The sequence below is a fragment of the Lepeophtheirus salmonis genome, chromosome 7 (genome assembly GCF_016086655.4).
Source record: "Lepeophtheirus salmonis chromosome 7, UVic_Lsal_1.4, whole genome shotgun sequence".
Lineage (NCBI taxonomy): Eukaryota > Metazoa > Arthropoda > Copepoda > Siphonostomatoida > Caligidae > Lepeophtheirus > Lepeophtheirus salmonis.
This window is the reverse complement of record NC_052137.2, coordinates 18,360,241-18,377,791: the sequence shown is the minus strand read 5'-3', so window position 1 is coordinate 18,377,791 and position 17,551 is coordinate 18,360,241. Positions and strand designations below refer to the sequence as shown.

At 31.9% G+C, this 17,551-nt stretch overlaps 2 protein-coding genes across 2 annotated transcripts in view; both read right to left on the bottom strand.

Moving 5' to 3' along the window:
* The window catches only part of LOC121122279 (uncharacterized), a 62,780-nt gene extending 48,090 nt beyond the window's left edge, over positions 1 to 14,690 (bottom strand). Inside the window, exons 1-2 of the mRNA XM_040717266.2 lie at positions 14,451 to 14,690; positions 8,001 to 8,155 (exon numbers count right to left, since the gene is read on the bottom strand). Of these exons, the coding sequence (XP_040573200.1) occupies positions 8,001 to 8,155; positions 14,451 to 14,690 (395 nt within the window). The remainder of the gene's footprint in view (positions 1 to 8,000; positions 8,156 to 14,450) is intronic.
* A 28-nt stretch (positions 14,691 to 14,718) lies between these two features.
* LOC121122277 (cramped chromatin regulator) lies at positions 14,719 to 16,446 on the bottom strand. Its single transcript, XM_040717264.2, has one exon. The coding sequence runs from the start codon at positions 16,444 to 16,446 to the stop codon at positions 15,004 to 15,006; it is 1,443 nt and encodes a 480-aa protein (XP_040573198.2). The 3' UTR covers positions 14,719 to 15,003.
* Between the last annotated feature and the right edge of the window lie 1,105 nt (positions 16,447 to 17,551).

The following is a 17,551-nucleotide window of genomic DNA, read 5'->3' as shown; positions in this document are numbered from 1 at the left end:
GTCAAAATGGGTAACTGACAAATAAAATAACTTCAACATTTACTGTCTATCAAACTCTCTCCCTAGCTTTATTTCATGTACCTATATATATCAGGGCCTAATCTATAGTAAAAATATGTCATAACATTATGATACATTCTTAATTCAAAATAGTGTAAGCAATCAATTAACTTTTACGTTTAAAAGGATCAGATATTGCTCTCCAATTATCCTAGAATTGCTCGTCTCCAATCAATCCAAAACAAAATCAAGAATAAAAATCTACCCATTTTACAGGGATTCTCAGAGAATATGAATTATATTAAATTTAAATATATTATACAGCGTGCGTCAGGGAATCACGGAAAAAACTTGGCCAAATCCAATGCCTCGTGGAGTTTTTTTATTAATACAATTAATTATTTACATTCTCAACTACCATTTCTCAAATGTCCACCTTCTGCCTCAACCATGCCCTCAATTCTGCCCTGATGATACTACAGATCCTCATAACATAGTCGTCAAGCATGACAGGCTGTTGTTCTTCAACATCAGCTTTAAGGGGGGTTAACAGACGAGTTGGTGTTAGCACAGGCTCTACTTCCCACATAGCCCCAGATTCGATTCCATAATCTAGGGAGCACAGTCAGGGGAACCAAAAGTTGGATGGCTAGTAATCCCCCTATCCAGTCTGCTGATTTTCGCCAATTCATTAAGTAGCCTTTTGAAATAGAGTTCCCTTTATGAGGTCATATCAAGGTCCCTCACATCTCTGCCCTCAATAGCCTCCGAAACAATCAACTCCCCTGAAAGTTTTCAATTGCCTTCTAAGATTGTTCTCGATGGTGTCCCTGAATTACTTCAAAAACTCATGATTTCTCACTTGTTCCTGCCCTCCACTCTCCGACTACCTCTCCAGAACTTTTCCATCCTTGATCATCTTCTTCACCTAATAAACAAGCGTCTTTCAACAAGGGATAATCTCACAAATGGAGGGTACTGGGATTACGGCGGCACGGAGCAAGTTAGCAAATCATTATATTTTTCCTTCCATTTCAAACACTTGTTGTTGTCTGATTTGATCAAAAGAAATATCATTTAAAACTGAAATTCAAACCTTTCAAACCTCTGTTCAACAAAACCTCAAAAATTTACTTTTTTTAATCGAAAATTGGCTTTAAGGATATTTTCGTGGTTTGGAAACGCACAATATACTTTTTTTTCGTTTCATTATAAAAATATATCCATCTGACTACATAGTACAAAAAAAGAGAATTAACGTATATATAACTATTCAAAATGATTCACATAATTTAGAGTAAATTAAAAACTAGAAGCTATCCAATTTGTGAAATATACAAAGATTTGCTATAAAAGGGTAAACTTGTTTTATCTTCCTGTCTTGTTAAAAGACATAAGTAAAATGCTATAAAAATAGAATCAATTAGTCTATAGAGTTCATGAAACGAACAATCATCTCCTTCAAACCCTCTAGAATGTTGATTTCTTTAGATCTGCAGGTGTAGATTAGCCGAATAATTTTAGCAAGTATTGTTTAGACTTTGTATTGGAATTTTCCCCCATTGAGGGCACGACAAACCAGTAAGGGGGGGGGGTCCATACTCTTCGTAGAAAAAGTTATCAAACAATTATATAATAGGACTCACTTTTTGAAAATAGTAGAGAATATGCTATGAGGCCCTATAAAAGAAGCCGAGAAGGTTAGATTTGTTTGTATATAGGGAGGAGTTTGCAAGTCTATATAGGAACCACTTTTGCAGCCAATTTGTGTAGTCGTTGGCTTGAATGAAGACATATTTCTTGTGAGATATCACCGAGCTAATCTTGCAGGCATCGTCTTTATCTTTTTTCGGACAAAGAAACATTAGATTTATTAAGGTTCTACCATTCAAATTACCATGAAAAAATGGAAAAATAAAAAATAACACTAATTTTTAAATCGAAGGTTATGTTTAATTGGCTCATTGGAGCCAATGGGCATGATGCTTGCCGAAAACTTGGCTTTAAAGGAATTATCTCTCTCTGACCCAACCATCTGTTGTTCTGGATGTTGCAAGATCTATCGACAGTCCATTGTTCCTCATCCGAATAAAAGATGATTCGGTTACCATGGGACTAGAAATTCCTCAGCAATTTTCTTCCGTGAAAATCCCGGGTAGCCTTCATTTTGTATGTAAGGATATATATTTTGAAGAAGCGGTACGACTTCATCCTTAGGGCAGTGCTTATAGTCCTTTAGACTTTTGCATGGCTTACTTGACAATCTTTGGCAAAAGCGTTAATTGGAGTCCTAGGAGATTACTTCAAGGAACGTTTCAGGCCTACGAGGAATATAAAGGTACGTATTTTATCACTCCAGGACTTGTGGGATTTTCTCTTATTTGCCCCTCCTCCTTCCAGTGATTGTAGTTGTCGTAGACTGTGCTCTTTGGATACCTGATCATCTTCTTCATGTACGCTGGGCTGTATCACCGCGCAAGCAAATTCAATGATGTTCCTCCAGGTCTCCTACATCGTATGTACTTTTTTTGAATTAATAGTTGCGCCTTTAACTTAAAGCTAAGGCTCAACCTCTATCTTTAAAATTGAAATAACTGAGTTAAATGTTTTCCTTATTGTTCAGAATGTAGTTAAAGATGGTCCAGATTTACCTGAACGATCTAGTATATTATTGTTCACATAAACTCCTATCGAATCTCAAGGAGAGAGAATTGGATAAAGGACATCATAAAAGTGAGGACCGATTTGACTTATCTTTTAAAGTTTAAATATCAAGCATCTCCAATGTTGAATTCCTGAAAAAAATTTATTAGACGCGAGTGGACTCTCTGTACCATCAGAATTGTTTTTGTTTTTTTTTAGTTTTATGAGTAATCAACTTCTAATTAGAAATTTGAAAAATCGAAATATAGAGGAGTTGGCATTACCAATTAAGAGGAAATATAATAGATTTTGTGTTTTATTCGAACATCAAAAACACATAATTGATCTATACGCAAATGATGTCACTTTATTTATTGAAGCCAGCTCTGAATCGCAAAATTATAATGAAAATTAGGGTAATATTGTCTCTTTTGGATCATTTTAAAGGAAAATCTTGTCTGAAAATGAATGAAAAGAAAACATGTGGGAGAATGGAATCCTATATTCTATACAAGAGTTGCAGGATGTTACATTGAAGAAAAGGCTAATATATTAGGTATAGATTATTCAAAATATGGGCAATCAAATAGCAATTGGTGTAAACTGCGGTCTATGTTGTATAAAAGACTTTCACAATAGATGTACTTGAATCTTCAAACTCAAATTGAATGTTATAATAACTTCCATTTTTCCTTTGGTGTTATATAAGGCCTAAGCTTTGCCTAGCTTTGCTGACAAGGCCATCAAAAAGGAAGGAAAATGGCTTCTGGTTATTTTCCATAAATCTAATATTCTTCCTCTCAAAAGATCGAAGAAATTTCTAGGTGGAGGTTTAGTACTTTTCAGTGAAGTTTATTTAAAATTTATATCAAGGTTCTTATTGACCGGTCGATTAGACCCGAACTCAAATTGAGATCTGTTATCTCTAAATCGAACATATCTCCGTGGTTAATGTTCAGGTCGGACCTCTCGAATGAGTACTTGAGCTCACTCTCTCTCTCAGGCTGCTGTGCAAAGAACTGTATGGTATACTAAACCGGTCTATGATTCGACAACAACGGTGGATATAATTAGGCAGAATTTTTCGAAGAGAGCTTTTTTCAAAAGTCTTGAAAATTCCTGGAGTTTAGAGATTGAAGTAATACAGTGGAATATTCTGACGGTGAATGATCTCCATCAAAACTCAGACTCAATATTAAACCAAGGAAAGTTCCCTTTTCTGGCACCTGAAAGTGAAAAGTTCACCATCATATAGTGAGGAGGCATCCGATGTGTGCAAAAATTTAGTAAGGACGTTAAAACTACCAGACACTTGGCTGATAAGAATTAGGGATTCCGTGCATGGGGTAGTGGAAGGAAGTAAATTTACATCACAATTCCAGATATCCACAAATTGCTTCTATTTCCGTAGTCCTTGTAGGGACTGAGGGAAGCTCTTTAATAGTATCCGGTATTCTTTTTTTGATTGCCCTTTTCTGAGAATACTTAAAGAGTTCTTATCATTGAACATAGAAATTATACACCACAACATGGGGGAAATTAAAGCTTAAATTTTATTCAGTCTTTCATCCAGAAAATCGTCACATGAAAGTCAAGCTATGGATTTTGCATTGTTAAGTGCCAACGTTCTCATCGCATCAAAGCTAACCAAGTGTGAAAATATTTTTAGGAAGATTTCAGGTTAATAATTATATCTGCCTCCACGAGATATTCTGCTTTTTATCTCCAAATCCCAAACTTGGATGGTAGCTCCTGGGTTTACTCCCTTGAGGTGATTCAGTACCGTATTTCTGATATCCCTCCGATACTATTCGACGTTAAAGAGGATCGTCCAACAGTGAGATCAATGTTATTTTTTGAGGATTTTTCTCCAGTTTTAGATTATTTTATCTTTGTTATTATGAATCAGTTAGTCAATACTTGTATTGTTGTTAGGTCTTGTTTAAGTAGTCTAATTTTAAACTATAATGCTTATTTTTGTTTTTTTTATTAACTCAATTCTTTCTAATGTTCTATATTGTTTTAATTCGGTATGTCCTTTATGAGCAATATAAATAAAGAAATTATTTTAAAAAAAAACGATATCTTTTTAATTTGGAAGTCAATCAATCTTTATTTGCTGTGCCACTACTCAGCAAATGGACATTTAAGACTTAATAAATATAATTTTCAAAGAAGGATACAAACATCCAAATAATTTCATGTAACCAATGAAACATCATCGCTGGAAAAATAATATCTGTATTCCCAAGAGTTTTTTTACGGGAAAGAGCGATCATGTCGACCAAAGTTATAACTGAAAGAACTTTCCTAAGGAAAATTATACTATTAATCACAGAAAAATTAAATAAAAATAATGGTAAAGTTTACAATTTTTCCCGAACATCATATTTTCTCTTTTCGACTTGAAATTGAAGAACGTTTAAGGGGAAAGTTGAAACTCAATCATCGGAGCCTTTTCATAATAAGGAAATAACTTCGCTAAGTGATGCAGATTATATATTTTTCCTTGGAGAATGAGAGGAGACGGATTTGTTCGCTACGACTTTCATACAACATACTTATTCTTGAAAGTAACTATATTGTCCTGGTTCATGAATACAAGATAGCTGTTACACATACATTATGTGATGAGTAATAGCCAATGAAAATCAATCTACTCCATCTACTTATTCCCACCATAACACTCCATAAGAGATATCTCACAACCTCTTTTATATAATGAGACACGCTATCTACTTTCAAGACCCTCCAAAGGGTTAATTGTCCGAATAACTCGAAAAGTCGATATCGCTCCGATAATATATACATAATTCACGTCGTTTAGCTTATTATTGAGAGGTTGCAATAATTGAATTTCAACTTTCTGCTTTTGTTGTCTGCAATTTCGAAACAAAAAGAGAAAATAGGACGTGTGAGCAAAATTGTTAGCCTTACCCATAAATATTCATTAGATAAATACGGTATTATTTAATAAAATAGTTACTATTAACGTTATTTTCCAAAAAAAAAAAATCAGTTATTTATATTCGTTTAGCACGGCAATACCCAACTATCACAAAAAATTTACTGTGTATTTTGTTGTCAACTTTCGATTCTTCGGCTTATTTTCTCATAATCAGTGTTTTGAATTTAGATTGGTTTAATTAGAATTAGCTTTTGTTAAGCTCAGAACAATTATTGAATAATATAGGGGTTTTCATGAAGGGCGCTTCAATTTCTTTTTGAAAAATGTCGTCATATTTATTTTTTTCCTTTGACTTCATTAGTATATATTTCCTCATGAAGCGATATAAGCTTGATCAGCGATTGTAAATTATCAAAATAACCGTTCAATGCTGACGTTGATTTTAATCACAAAATCTTCTTCCGTAATGAAGCTCAATTTTGGATTTATTAATAAGCAAAATATGCGTTATTGGTCAGGCAGCAATCCAAAAGTGTTTCACGAGACAACATTGCATCCTGAAAAGATTAATGTTTGGAATGGACTTCATGATGGAGTCATTGGCCCATATTTTTTCGTTGATGATGATAATCGCCACGTTATTGTATTGCAATTTTTTTGAAAAATAATTTAAAAAAAGTTAAAGAAAATTAAAAAATCCGCAACTATTCACAAAAATTGAAACTTTTCTCCAAAAAAATTTACTTTTTTTTTTAAATATTAAATTTTCTTGTAAAAAGAAAATATTCCTTTATTTAAAAGGCGGCCATTTTTTTTCATAGGCTTGAAAAGTAATTAGTAGAAATTGGAGTTGCAAATTAAACATTATTTTCTCGATGCCAATCCCAATTCCAGAAAAAAAAATACGATTTCCCAATTCCAATTAATCGCCCATCACTACTTATAACCTCCAATTACTTATTTAAATATTTTTTTCAAATTTGACATTAATAAACATTTTTACAGGAGTAATTCTATAGTTGCAAGAGAAATACGAAAGAAAGGGAACTTGGCATGAATAACGTTTATGTCTTTTGAGTCTCGAAAGTCATTTCAATTGTTCAATTGATATAAAGTACTATTTATAATATATTTTTATTTTCTGACAGCTTAAACTAGACTCAAGGATTTTCATACTTTTCAAAAGGGCTTCATTTCAAATTTTTTGTAAAGTCACTATCCAAACAATCCGAAATTCTGGGTGACATCCTATTTTTGTTTTGTTTTTTCGATTATGATACTCAATGTAAGGGGGCACACCAGCCCTAAACATCAGAGGTAGGCACTCGCTAATTTTTCGTTAGTCTAACTAAACGCAAATGAGTTATACTCTTTGGTAAGCGGATTTCCCAAGAAAACCCAATATTAAAGCCTTGAGATAAACTATAGGCTACTCAGTACTTAAAATATGAAGTATTCTTAAACAGTTTACCGGTTTTCCGTACATAAAGGCTACCAAAACTCTATCCATGGTGATGAAAATCATGTGTATTTTTTAGCTCACCCGGTGTTTTTGAAATTGGTAATCGCAAGAATGAATTTTCTTTTCATGAGTAGTGGACTTCCTTTTCACTATATTAAATTATATTCAAAACCTGATGGAACATTTGTATGTGTTCATAAAAGATAGAGAGTAACCTTGTGGAGTTATAATTGTAATTTCATGTTGGACTCAAGAGTAGTTCTGAGGATCAACATCGGAGTCATTCCTACCAAAGTCCTTCTTTATTTCCTTATCCCCTCCTCGCTTACCACAGCTGATTGTAGCTGATCTAAAGAAACTGCTCTCCTTTCTTCATATTGCCAGGGTTACCATGTTGATTTTGTGGGGATTTTTTTTTTACATACCCAAAATACACGCAATTTTCATCACTATCTATCTACCTGACTCAAATTATTGATGAATATATGAAACTGTTTGCATTTTTTGGGCGTAATTTATTTTCTATTTTTCTTAGAATATTCCATGTAAACGTAACATAAGTTTTTTAGTTGATAATCCATTTTTTTTTTAATTTGGGGATCACAAACTCAAATTACTGAGAGTTGAAAAAATTGAACTTAAAGTTATTTCTATTTTATATTCCACGAATACCTGAAATGCTAATTAATCATTTAGCTTATCTGTTATTATTTCATTCTTAGTCCACTAATCAGTGGAAGTACTTAACAGAATGTCCAACTCTGCTAGTCGTATTGATCATACATGTTTTCGTTAAGAAATATTGAAATTATGCCTTTGTAAAATAGTTTTTTCTTATTATTAAAGAAATATATATACTATCTGGGGTATTTTGGAAAATAATATAATATTCCTAAAATTTGTATCATATCCAAAATATCAATCCCCTGATTTTGTAAGAATCTGACTTATCAACATAAAATAAAATATTATTAAATTGGAACTTACTCATAGACAAAATCCTTGGACTTGAATGTGGACGTTACGATTTTTTGATCAATGGAAGCATTCAATACTCCAGATTTAAGAATTGCAAGCAGATTATTCATATCTTCTTCATATTCTTTATCTTCCTTGGAATTTTTTGGATCCTTAGAAATATTCTATATGAACAAGACAGAAATAAGTAAATTTCGATATAATATAATAAATTATTAGCAATTTGAGTAAAAACGGAACTTTATTAGTGTGGCTCGCAACCTCAATGTGTTAGATAAGAAATACTTTATATTCAGGATTACACATAGAGCCAGTACCATGGGTTGGGGTAAACCCTTATAGAGTATTAAGTTGTGGAAAATGGGATGTCAGACAGAATATTTTTCAATCATTTATGAAGTGAAATTCAAAAAGGCCTGTTTAAAAAAATTGAAATATACTTTTTAGAATTCTATAAAAATACTATTTTCTAAAAAAAAAACAACGTCAAACAAAATATTGACACAGTTAAGGAAAAAGGATAAAAAAAATTAAATAGAATCTTAGTTTTTTAAAAATGTTATAACATCTTCCGGTCGGAAAATATGAGATGTCATTTGCAAAATTTGGAAAAAAATATATTCAAAAACCCCCAAAGAAAAATACTATAAATAAACAAAGAATATTGTATTTTCATTTCATCTTTTTTCATTAATTTTCATAAGTTGACTCTTGTATGACTGAAGCAGCTGGCTCTCCGTATTATCAACTCAAAAAAGATATTACATAGGATTTGGATTTTGATATTATAATTTCTGGCATTCCATACTCCCCCATTGATTCTTATATTGATAAAAGACTAGCTACAATATGTTTTTCAAATTTTTCCTTTCCCTTTTGACAGTCGAGGTTAAGAGTGGATAAAAAAACTAGTTGGGAGCATCGCCCATGATTATTACAGAGGAAAATCTCGTGTATTTAAGGCATCTAAAAAAAACCTAAAATCAACATATGATTCCCCTGACAATTTGAAGAATGTTTTGGAGGAGAGAAGAATATCCTTCATGACGTTACATTAGATCAGCAATAAGCAGCTGTGACAAGGAAGGAGGGGAGGAGGAAATAAACAAGGGCATTGGCAAGAATGACTCCAATGTCGATCCTCAATTCTACTCTCAGTTCAACAAGGAGTTACAATTATAACTCCACAAGAAATCCTCAAGATTACTCTCCGTCTTTTATGATCACAGATGATTGTTCAGTCAGGTTTTGAATATATTTGAATGTAGTAGGAAAGGAAGTTTACTTTTCAACTGTTAAATAATAATAACAATAATTGAGGAAAAGAAAACTCATTCTTCAGGTTACCAATTCCTAAAAAATGAGCGAGCAAAATAGAAATAGAGAAAATCCCTATTTATGTATTAAACTTCATATAATTATATTCTACATACACACCAATAAGATAATTAAATCAAATCTAGGCTTAACATTCAAATTTCTGGTATGACTATTGATAACCAAGAGTTTTAGGTATAGTTTAAATACTCTATTTGATTTATGAGCCCTATATTGGCCCCGATATGCCCCTTATTAAATAAAATATGTTCGTACAGTATATCTGACATATTTGAGTCAATTATAGGGCTTTTATTCAAATTTCTGGGACAAATTAAAATACTTAAGAATTTTAACTATAGCTGAGAATCTGTATTTGATTTATGGACACATTTTTTTAATGTTACGATCAATTTTGGCTACTTTAAGTGGCATTTGCAGCACACCCAAAGGGTTAATAAGAATAATCTCATAATATAAATTGACAATAATTTGTTGAAGGATACAAATTTCATTCAGATTCTTTTTCGAGAAAAATTTAGCCTGTTTTTGTGTTAACAGGCCACAAATATAAAATATATAGGTTAATGAAACAATTGTTCGAATACTCTCATTCAGGGGGATAGAATGGATCAGTTACTCATTCTTTTGAAAGGTGTGACACTTTGACATACTACTAATATACCACCTATGTTTTGACCTACCTATCACTGTCCCCAAGTAAAACGTGTATACATTCATATATAAATAAAGATTATAATCATTTAGGTCGATTTCATATCTGTATTAATATGTTTATCATATATAAGTATCAAGTATTATCATTTATTGAATAATGATGAAAAACAATTTATAGGACATACGTGGCCCGTCAACATTAAAGTAAGCTAGAATAAATAAATCTGAATTTAGATTTGTATCTTTCAACTAATTATCGTCAACTTTTATTAACAAACTATTCTAATTAATCCTTTGGAGGTGCCGCAAATTTGACTTGAAGTAGCAAATTGGTCGTCATAATAAAATGATAAATTCATTTATTTTATTTAGAAAGGGCTATGTCAGGGCCGATGTAAGTCTCTTAAATCAAATAAAGATTTCTATGAAAAATTAATAACCCGGGAGTCCGCAGAGGGGGGGGGGGCATAGCTATAATCAAAAAATAATTTTTTTTTGTAAAAAAATTTCAAAATTTAATTTATTTTGAAAAAAAATCCAAAATCCACAGCTATTCACAAGAATTAAATTTTATAAAAATTCAAAAATCGATTGCTATTTTTCAAAAAATTAAATGTTTTTTTGGAAAAAAATGTCCAAAATCCACAGTTGTAATTTTTTTTAGTAAAAAGCAAAACGACTTGCAGACGCTCCTTGTAATATGACGCAAAAAATAGGGATTTTCTCCTGTTCTTGATTTATATTCAAGATTATTTTTTTGTAGACACACCACATTTTTTGATAGAAGTTGACAATAATTCGTCGAAGAATACAAATGTAATCCCCATGTCTAGCTATTTCCATTAGCCCCATCATAAGTGCAATAAATCCTTCATTTATAATGCACCATCTCATTTTTGGTAAATCGCAACTTCTACATAACTTATAACTACTCAAGGAATGATACCCTTCACTGTGCTTTTGAGTGCAATGTAGATATAACTTAAAAAAATTCTAAGACTTTAATCAACTGACATATTTGTATCATTCTTATAATGATAAATATTTCTTAACAAATATATATGTATAATAATGTAAAAATTAACATAAGGTTCAGTTTATTTAGCAAAAACATAGATAGGCAGTTTTAGGATTGGTCCTTATTTAGCACCCAGGACCATGGTACAGTCCAGTATTATTTGTCGCTCCTTAAAGAAGGTAAAATCAATCATTGAGAGTGTTTTTCTTATCTTTTTTTCAAATATTCAGTTATATAATAAAATAAATTGTATAACTAAATAAAAATAGAATATGTTTGTTGCTCGGGACAGGGAGAGGGCGGGAAATCACAATCACAATGGTTAATATTATTGCGGACAAGCATAATAATTAAGGTATTATTACGAATTAAAAAAAAAATACTTCAAATAACATATCAACATATTTGCATGAAAAAATTTCAAATCGAAATTCAGAGAGAAAATTGCAAAAATAAACAACTTTTTTCCACTAATTTTGCAAATAAAGTAGTAAATAGCATTTATTTGCAACTGTGAAAAGGAACAGAAACCTACAAATATTTTTTCGTACTTGCAAAAACAAAAAAGTTATGGAGAACTAGCAAAGGGTTACCCAGGAATGCTCGGACCAAGAAGGGAGCAGGAAATTAAATTCACATTGGTCAAAATAATTGAAAAGATATAAACTTCAAATAACATACAAACATATTTACATCAAAAAAATTGTTAAGATGATACTTCCATTTTTTATTTTTGTCTAAAATTTATCAAATCGATAAGAAAATAAAAATAAAAAAGAATTGCACTAATTTTGCAAAAAAATCATTAATATCATATTACCATTACAAAGAGAAACACGAACCTGCCCATATTTTTTTCGGACTAAAAAAAAACAAAAAAATTATGGAAAATAATGTTCTTGAAAAAATAACCCGCAATAACTGATTCATTTTTAGAAATACTGCAAAAACTATTTAATAAAATGTTCTGGAATTTGAAAATACTTCATTGATATATTATTGTCAAGAATTTTATGTACAAAATGCATCGTTTTGTGGCATTTCTTCTTGCAAAAATTGGAAATTGACGTTGGATTAAAAAAAGATGGAAAAAATCTTTTAAATTATTCATAAAAGGACAAATATATCTGTTAAACATCAATTTTTATAAGTCAAATTTACATGTAAACGAATATCCATACAAATTTCTATAAATTTTACTTAATTTACAAATCCAATATTTCATTGGAAGTTCATTTTTTTTGCACCTAAAAAAACGATATTGCAATTTTCACAGATTTACTTTTTTGCTCATTACTTCATCGATTTAGAATCAATTTAGAAAACAACTTAATTAATTATATACTTGTTTTTGAGACGGCAATCACTTTTTGATTTTTACTACAATCACTCTCTACTCTCTTTGAACTTCAAAAAACGGTTTTGTTTTTTGAGTATACAATAAACCCCACTTATATGACCCCCCACCCGAAAATCGCCAAACCTGTCTTAGCTTGACCAGGTAAAAAAAAGAGGGACCCATGCAAAATTTCAAAAATTAACAAAAAAGTAGAAAAATTATTCAGAAAATGACAGATATTTCAGTTAAACATCCAATTTTATGTGTCAAATTTATATGCATAGGAATGCATGTGTCCATAAAGGACAGAAACTCTAAGCAATTTGATCATTAAGGATTTGATTAAGATAGCCTTGCATTACAAGAAATTTGATAATCAAGTACAGGGATGTCCAACCTGTGGATCGCAGGCATCATTGTTACCCGCCGTATGTTTAGCCTCTAAACCCTGAGCTGGAGGACAAAAAAGGCGGACATTTTGGATTTTTGAGTTTTTAACTGATATTAAAATATGTGCTAAATTTGAAAAAAAAAAATCAAGATGGTGCTGTTTTTGAGTGATTGATTGGACTTGATCCAAATGCTAAGTTGGATCCTTAATTTTAAACTAACTCATCCATTTTTATACAGGGTGTAGCAAGTAGCAATAAGACTTCATTTTTTATAAGACTGTAGAAATAGTAGTGGATTCATTCTAGAGTCAAGATTCAAAAGTTTTCATGGAATTCCAGTCAGTTGCATTCATGGGCTAGATTCGTGAGGGACGTACGTTTACCGTCGAAAATAAATATTGCCCAAAAATGGTTTGAAATAATGTTTTATATATTTAAACTAATTGCAATTTAACTCCTATGTTGTTATTCATAAAATATATGAAAATAAGTTAATTACTTCCATTTCTATTATACAAAAACGATTTTTCAATTCATTTTTATAATTTGAAATTGGCCAAATTATTTGAACTCAAATAACTACATGAGTAATAAAGGTTGGTGCCGTGAGAGCTGATGTTATAAAAGGATTTTAAATTGGTCTGATTTGTCCTAATCTGGTCATTGAACCGGATTTATTACTGAAAAAACAACACTACTTTGACCTAAGTAGAATCGTCAATAACAAATTACCTTATAACTATAAAAATGTTGGCAATTAAATTTTGCATATTTTGTTTTCTATAAATACTCCACTAAAACTTCTCAATGAAAAGTTATTCGAAGAGAAAAAAAAAATCCCTGGTTATCAAAATATCGAAGTTCGGTTTATTCAACAATATTTTATTCACCTGTTTAATATGGTTTTCAAAACAGGATAAAACAAAATTTTAAATTTGTGCTTTTATTATTAACAAAATAATACTTTTTTGATTTATAAACTTTGTTTTTCTCGTACCATATTTAATTATTTTTATCTTTTAAAACATTGTCCGAGGAAATTAAGATCAGCCCTTCAGGAGGGATTAGTTAACTTCTACCAAAAATGTATTTAATCCTCTTCCAGCAATATTATTTTAAATATTTGAATAAATAACATCAAAACTTTATTTGGAGTGTCTTAAATGGAATCCAATCATTTTCTGTATAAATATGAACTAAAAGTGATAAAATTAAATTACTTAAAATTTACAATTAATCCAAAAATAAATATATATGCATTCTCAATCTATAAGCACGTTGCCTACAGACTGTAGAAAGATGATGTTGACACTTTATCACTCCCTAACTGACACATAATTAATCAAAAAAAATATTCTAGGCCTGGTTAGTCTTGATTGACGTATCTTAGAGCAATAAATGCGCATTTTTTAAAAGATAATTGTATGGTTATCTTGGACTGAGGTTCGTACCCAGAATATTGAAATAAGTGATGCCATTCTTGCACATGCACCAATTAGCTTATAAGGTTGATCCGTCTCTGTTGATGTTGATCACAAATTACAAAAGCACGTTTTATTTTTATGTTTAAAATCTTGTTCTTTTCAGTTGGGTATATTTGCCATTTGGCGTTTAAAAAAGTATTAAGTTCCAGACCTTGCTGATCTCATACTAGACTACAGTCATGGTAGAGACCCAACACTACATAAGTGGATGATTATTCTGAGCAAACTTACCAGAGATAGTTGTTGTTCATTATCTTCTAAGCCTGAGTCACATCTTTTATCGGATACAACTAAGGATATGAATATTTTCAGATCTTTAGGATGGAACTTAATTTTTCCAAATATATCATGATCATGATTTGTAGATTTATCACAGTATAGACAGTTCCCAAGTTCAGTGCCAGAGAGTTCCAAATAGCTAACCAGCCGATCGCACCGAAATATTTTTGTTTCAACAGATATTCCACCCATATAGAGACTAAAAAATGTAAACGTTAGATAGAGTGTAAGACTTGTATATTATTTTAGTTTTATAATAATTTATTGAACAAATTCTACAAATCAATGGTAACATAGCTAGGGTAGAGCAAATTAATTCAAAAATGATTTTAAAAACAATAAAACAAATAAATAGGATTGAATAGCTCTTAATAAAATTTTTGTAAACATATATTACAATTTCAACAATTAATTATCATTAAAAAAAATAATTATAATCATAAAAATTCAGTCTTAGACATTGGTAGGTATGGTATAGTGTTTCCACTTTCGATATTTTAAACTTCTATACGTCACTTGTGATATGAGAAGCTAGTTTAGCAAACTTTGAGGTAAAATCCACAGAGCTCTCAGTCATCATGCAAAGTAGCTGCCGATCCACCTCTGAATTAGTAGAGTGTGAAGAATCTTCATTTATGATACTAGTGCCTCCATTTCGAGAAGACTTGGAATTCAAGGATCCTTCGGAAAATGAAGAGGGAAAGGACCAACTCATTGAGCTGCTTCCTTCACATATAAAAGGGGATGTTGGTCTAGATCTTAATCTGGGCGGAGTTTGAAGAAGAGAACTGTTTGAATTTTCAAATACGGAATCCAAAAATCGATCAGTTGACTTTAATGAAGAAAGACTATCAGTAGGACTCAGAGGAGGACTGTGAGTTGGGTGATTTTCAGAGGATGAGTCAAGAAGAAACTGGCTGGACGAATCTTGATGAGTAGTAGTAGCGATGACCTGATAAGTAGGAATTTGAAGAGAAAGTGGTTGTTGAATTGAGATCATTGGATGAGTCACCTTCACTTGAGGCAGGAGTCGTAACTTCACTTCAGACTTGGAGGATGGCATAAAGAATTTTGGTTGAAGGAGTCGTTGATGCTGGGCTCCATTATTTAAGCGATAACTGCCATTCTTCCTCGACATAGGCCTTCCCTTCCTATTATTGTATTTTGGTAGCAATAAATCCAACTGTTGTTTGAATGCAGTCGCTGCAGGGGTTGGAGCTGCAGGCCGACGAAAATTTTCCTCGTCATTACTATCTTTCTCAGATGAGAGCAAAGGCTTAGATTTTTTAAATTTATCATGAACAAGTTTGATCAGGGTATTTAATGTTCTATAGCGATCATCCTTATCAAAGGGTTTATCCTCTTCTTCTCCTTTGAAAGTGTAATTCAGTTCTACTTCAGTTTCCTCTCCAGCTCCACAACCTAGCATCAGATATATTTCACCAACTGAAAGAGTGCAATCAGAGTTCCAAGGAAAGTTTAGTATTTTATCTTCTTGATCATCCTCTTCCATATGATTATAAAATTCCTCTTCATCTTCTCTGTCTTCTTGAGTTACTTTTCCTAAACTCAAATCTTCACTTGTGAGTGGTTCTACTGGAAGAAAAATGGGCTTCTTGAGGATCACGCCAGACTTAGGAGTTAATGTTAATTTTTCTTGCGAAGAAGCATCAACTTTATTTCGCCATTTTTGTTCCAGATATTTCACTACAGAGCCAATCGTTCTTTGCAAGTCAGTTCCTAGAGATAATTTCGGGTTTTGTAAAGCTTTTCCATGAACACGTACAAAATCCTCATTGGTTAGAGGGGTTAAATTAATATTTAAAGAGCGTGGCAGTCTTTTGGAGCCATCAGAATTATCCGAATCAGTCACATCCCGACGACAAGGAGACAATAACAATGTAGATATCTTTCTGTGGTTGTTAAGTCTTTTCAAGGCAGAGCACATAGGGGTCTTGACTCTCACGGTCTTTCCCTTTATTCGAAGAGTGGTTAAGCCATTGAAAACCAATTCTTGAAGCTTAATACAATTTTTTTCATCTAGCTTTCCTCCAAGTCTTTTTCGTAGCTCTCCATAGTTGATAAGTCCATAGAGCTCCTTTGTGGACTTACTTAGCCCATCAGGGAAGTCAATATATCTACTTATTTTATGCCATGTTCTATAGTAAAACGTTCGTATTTGCCCCTTTGTTTTGTTAGTCTTTTTCTGACGAACGAAATACACTCGAATGGACTCAAAGTTCTTTCCACAGTCTGAGAGTGCCTCGTAGAAGGTTCGTTCATCTTGGGAGCACCATTGCTCCCATGTTCGTTTCTTTGACGAGTTCTCCAAAGGAGTGGATTCCTCAATTAAGAGTGCTGAATAAACATAAATGAAAGGATCTCTTAGACTCGTCCTTTATCCCAATTATGGATATTTTCTTAAGAGTCAAAGGGTATAAAATAAACTCATAAAATTAAATTTGTGGTGCTTCAACATAAAAAACAATATTGAACAAAAATCAAGAAAATCCTTATTTGTGTTTTTACTTCATATATATGAACAATCAGCCCAATGACATAATTAAATCAATTAAAAGCTTATTATTTAAATTTCTGGGATCAATTAAAATACCCAAGAGTTTTAGCTATGGATAGAATCTTTATTTGATGAATGGGTCTTATAATGTCCCCGACATGAGTCCCTTTTGATAAAGTCTGTCAATTTCTCATTCTTTTAGAGTGACGACACATTTTGGGTACTTTAATTGGAATTTGAAGCACACCCAAAGGGTGAATAATGATAATTTGTCAATAGAAATGGACGATAATTATTGGAAGAATACACAATTAATCCAAATTCAATTGTGATTATTAATTGATTCTTTGTTGACGGGCCACATATTTATGAAACAAAAAGACACAAAGCTAAAGGCGGGAAAAGGCTATTTCTAAGAGATCCCTGGAGAAGATGGTGGCTTGATGGTTTGTAGTTGCTGCTGTTTGTTGAGAACTCGAACACTCGTTCGAGGCTGTTTGGAAGCATCCTCCTCAGAAGGACCACTTTGATCCAC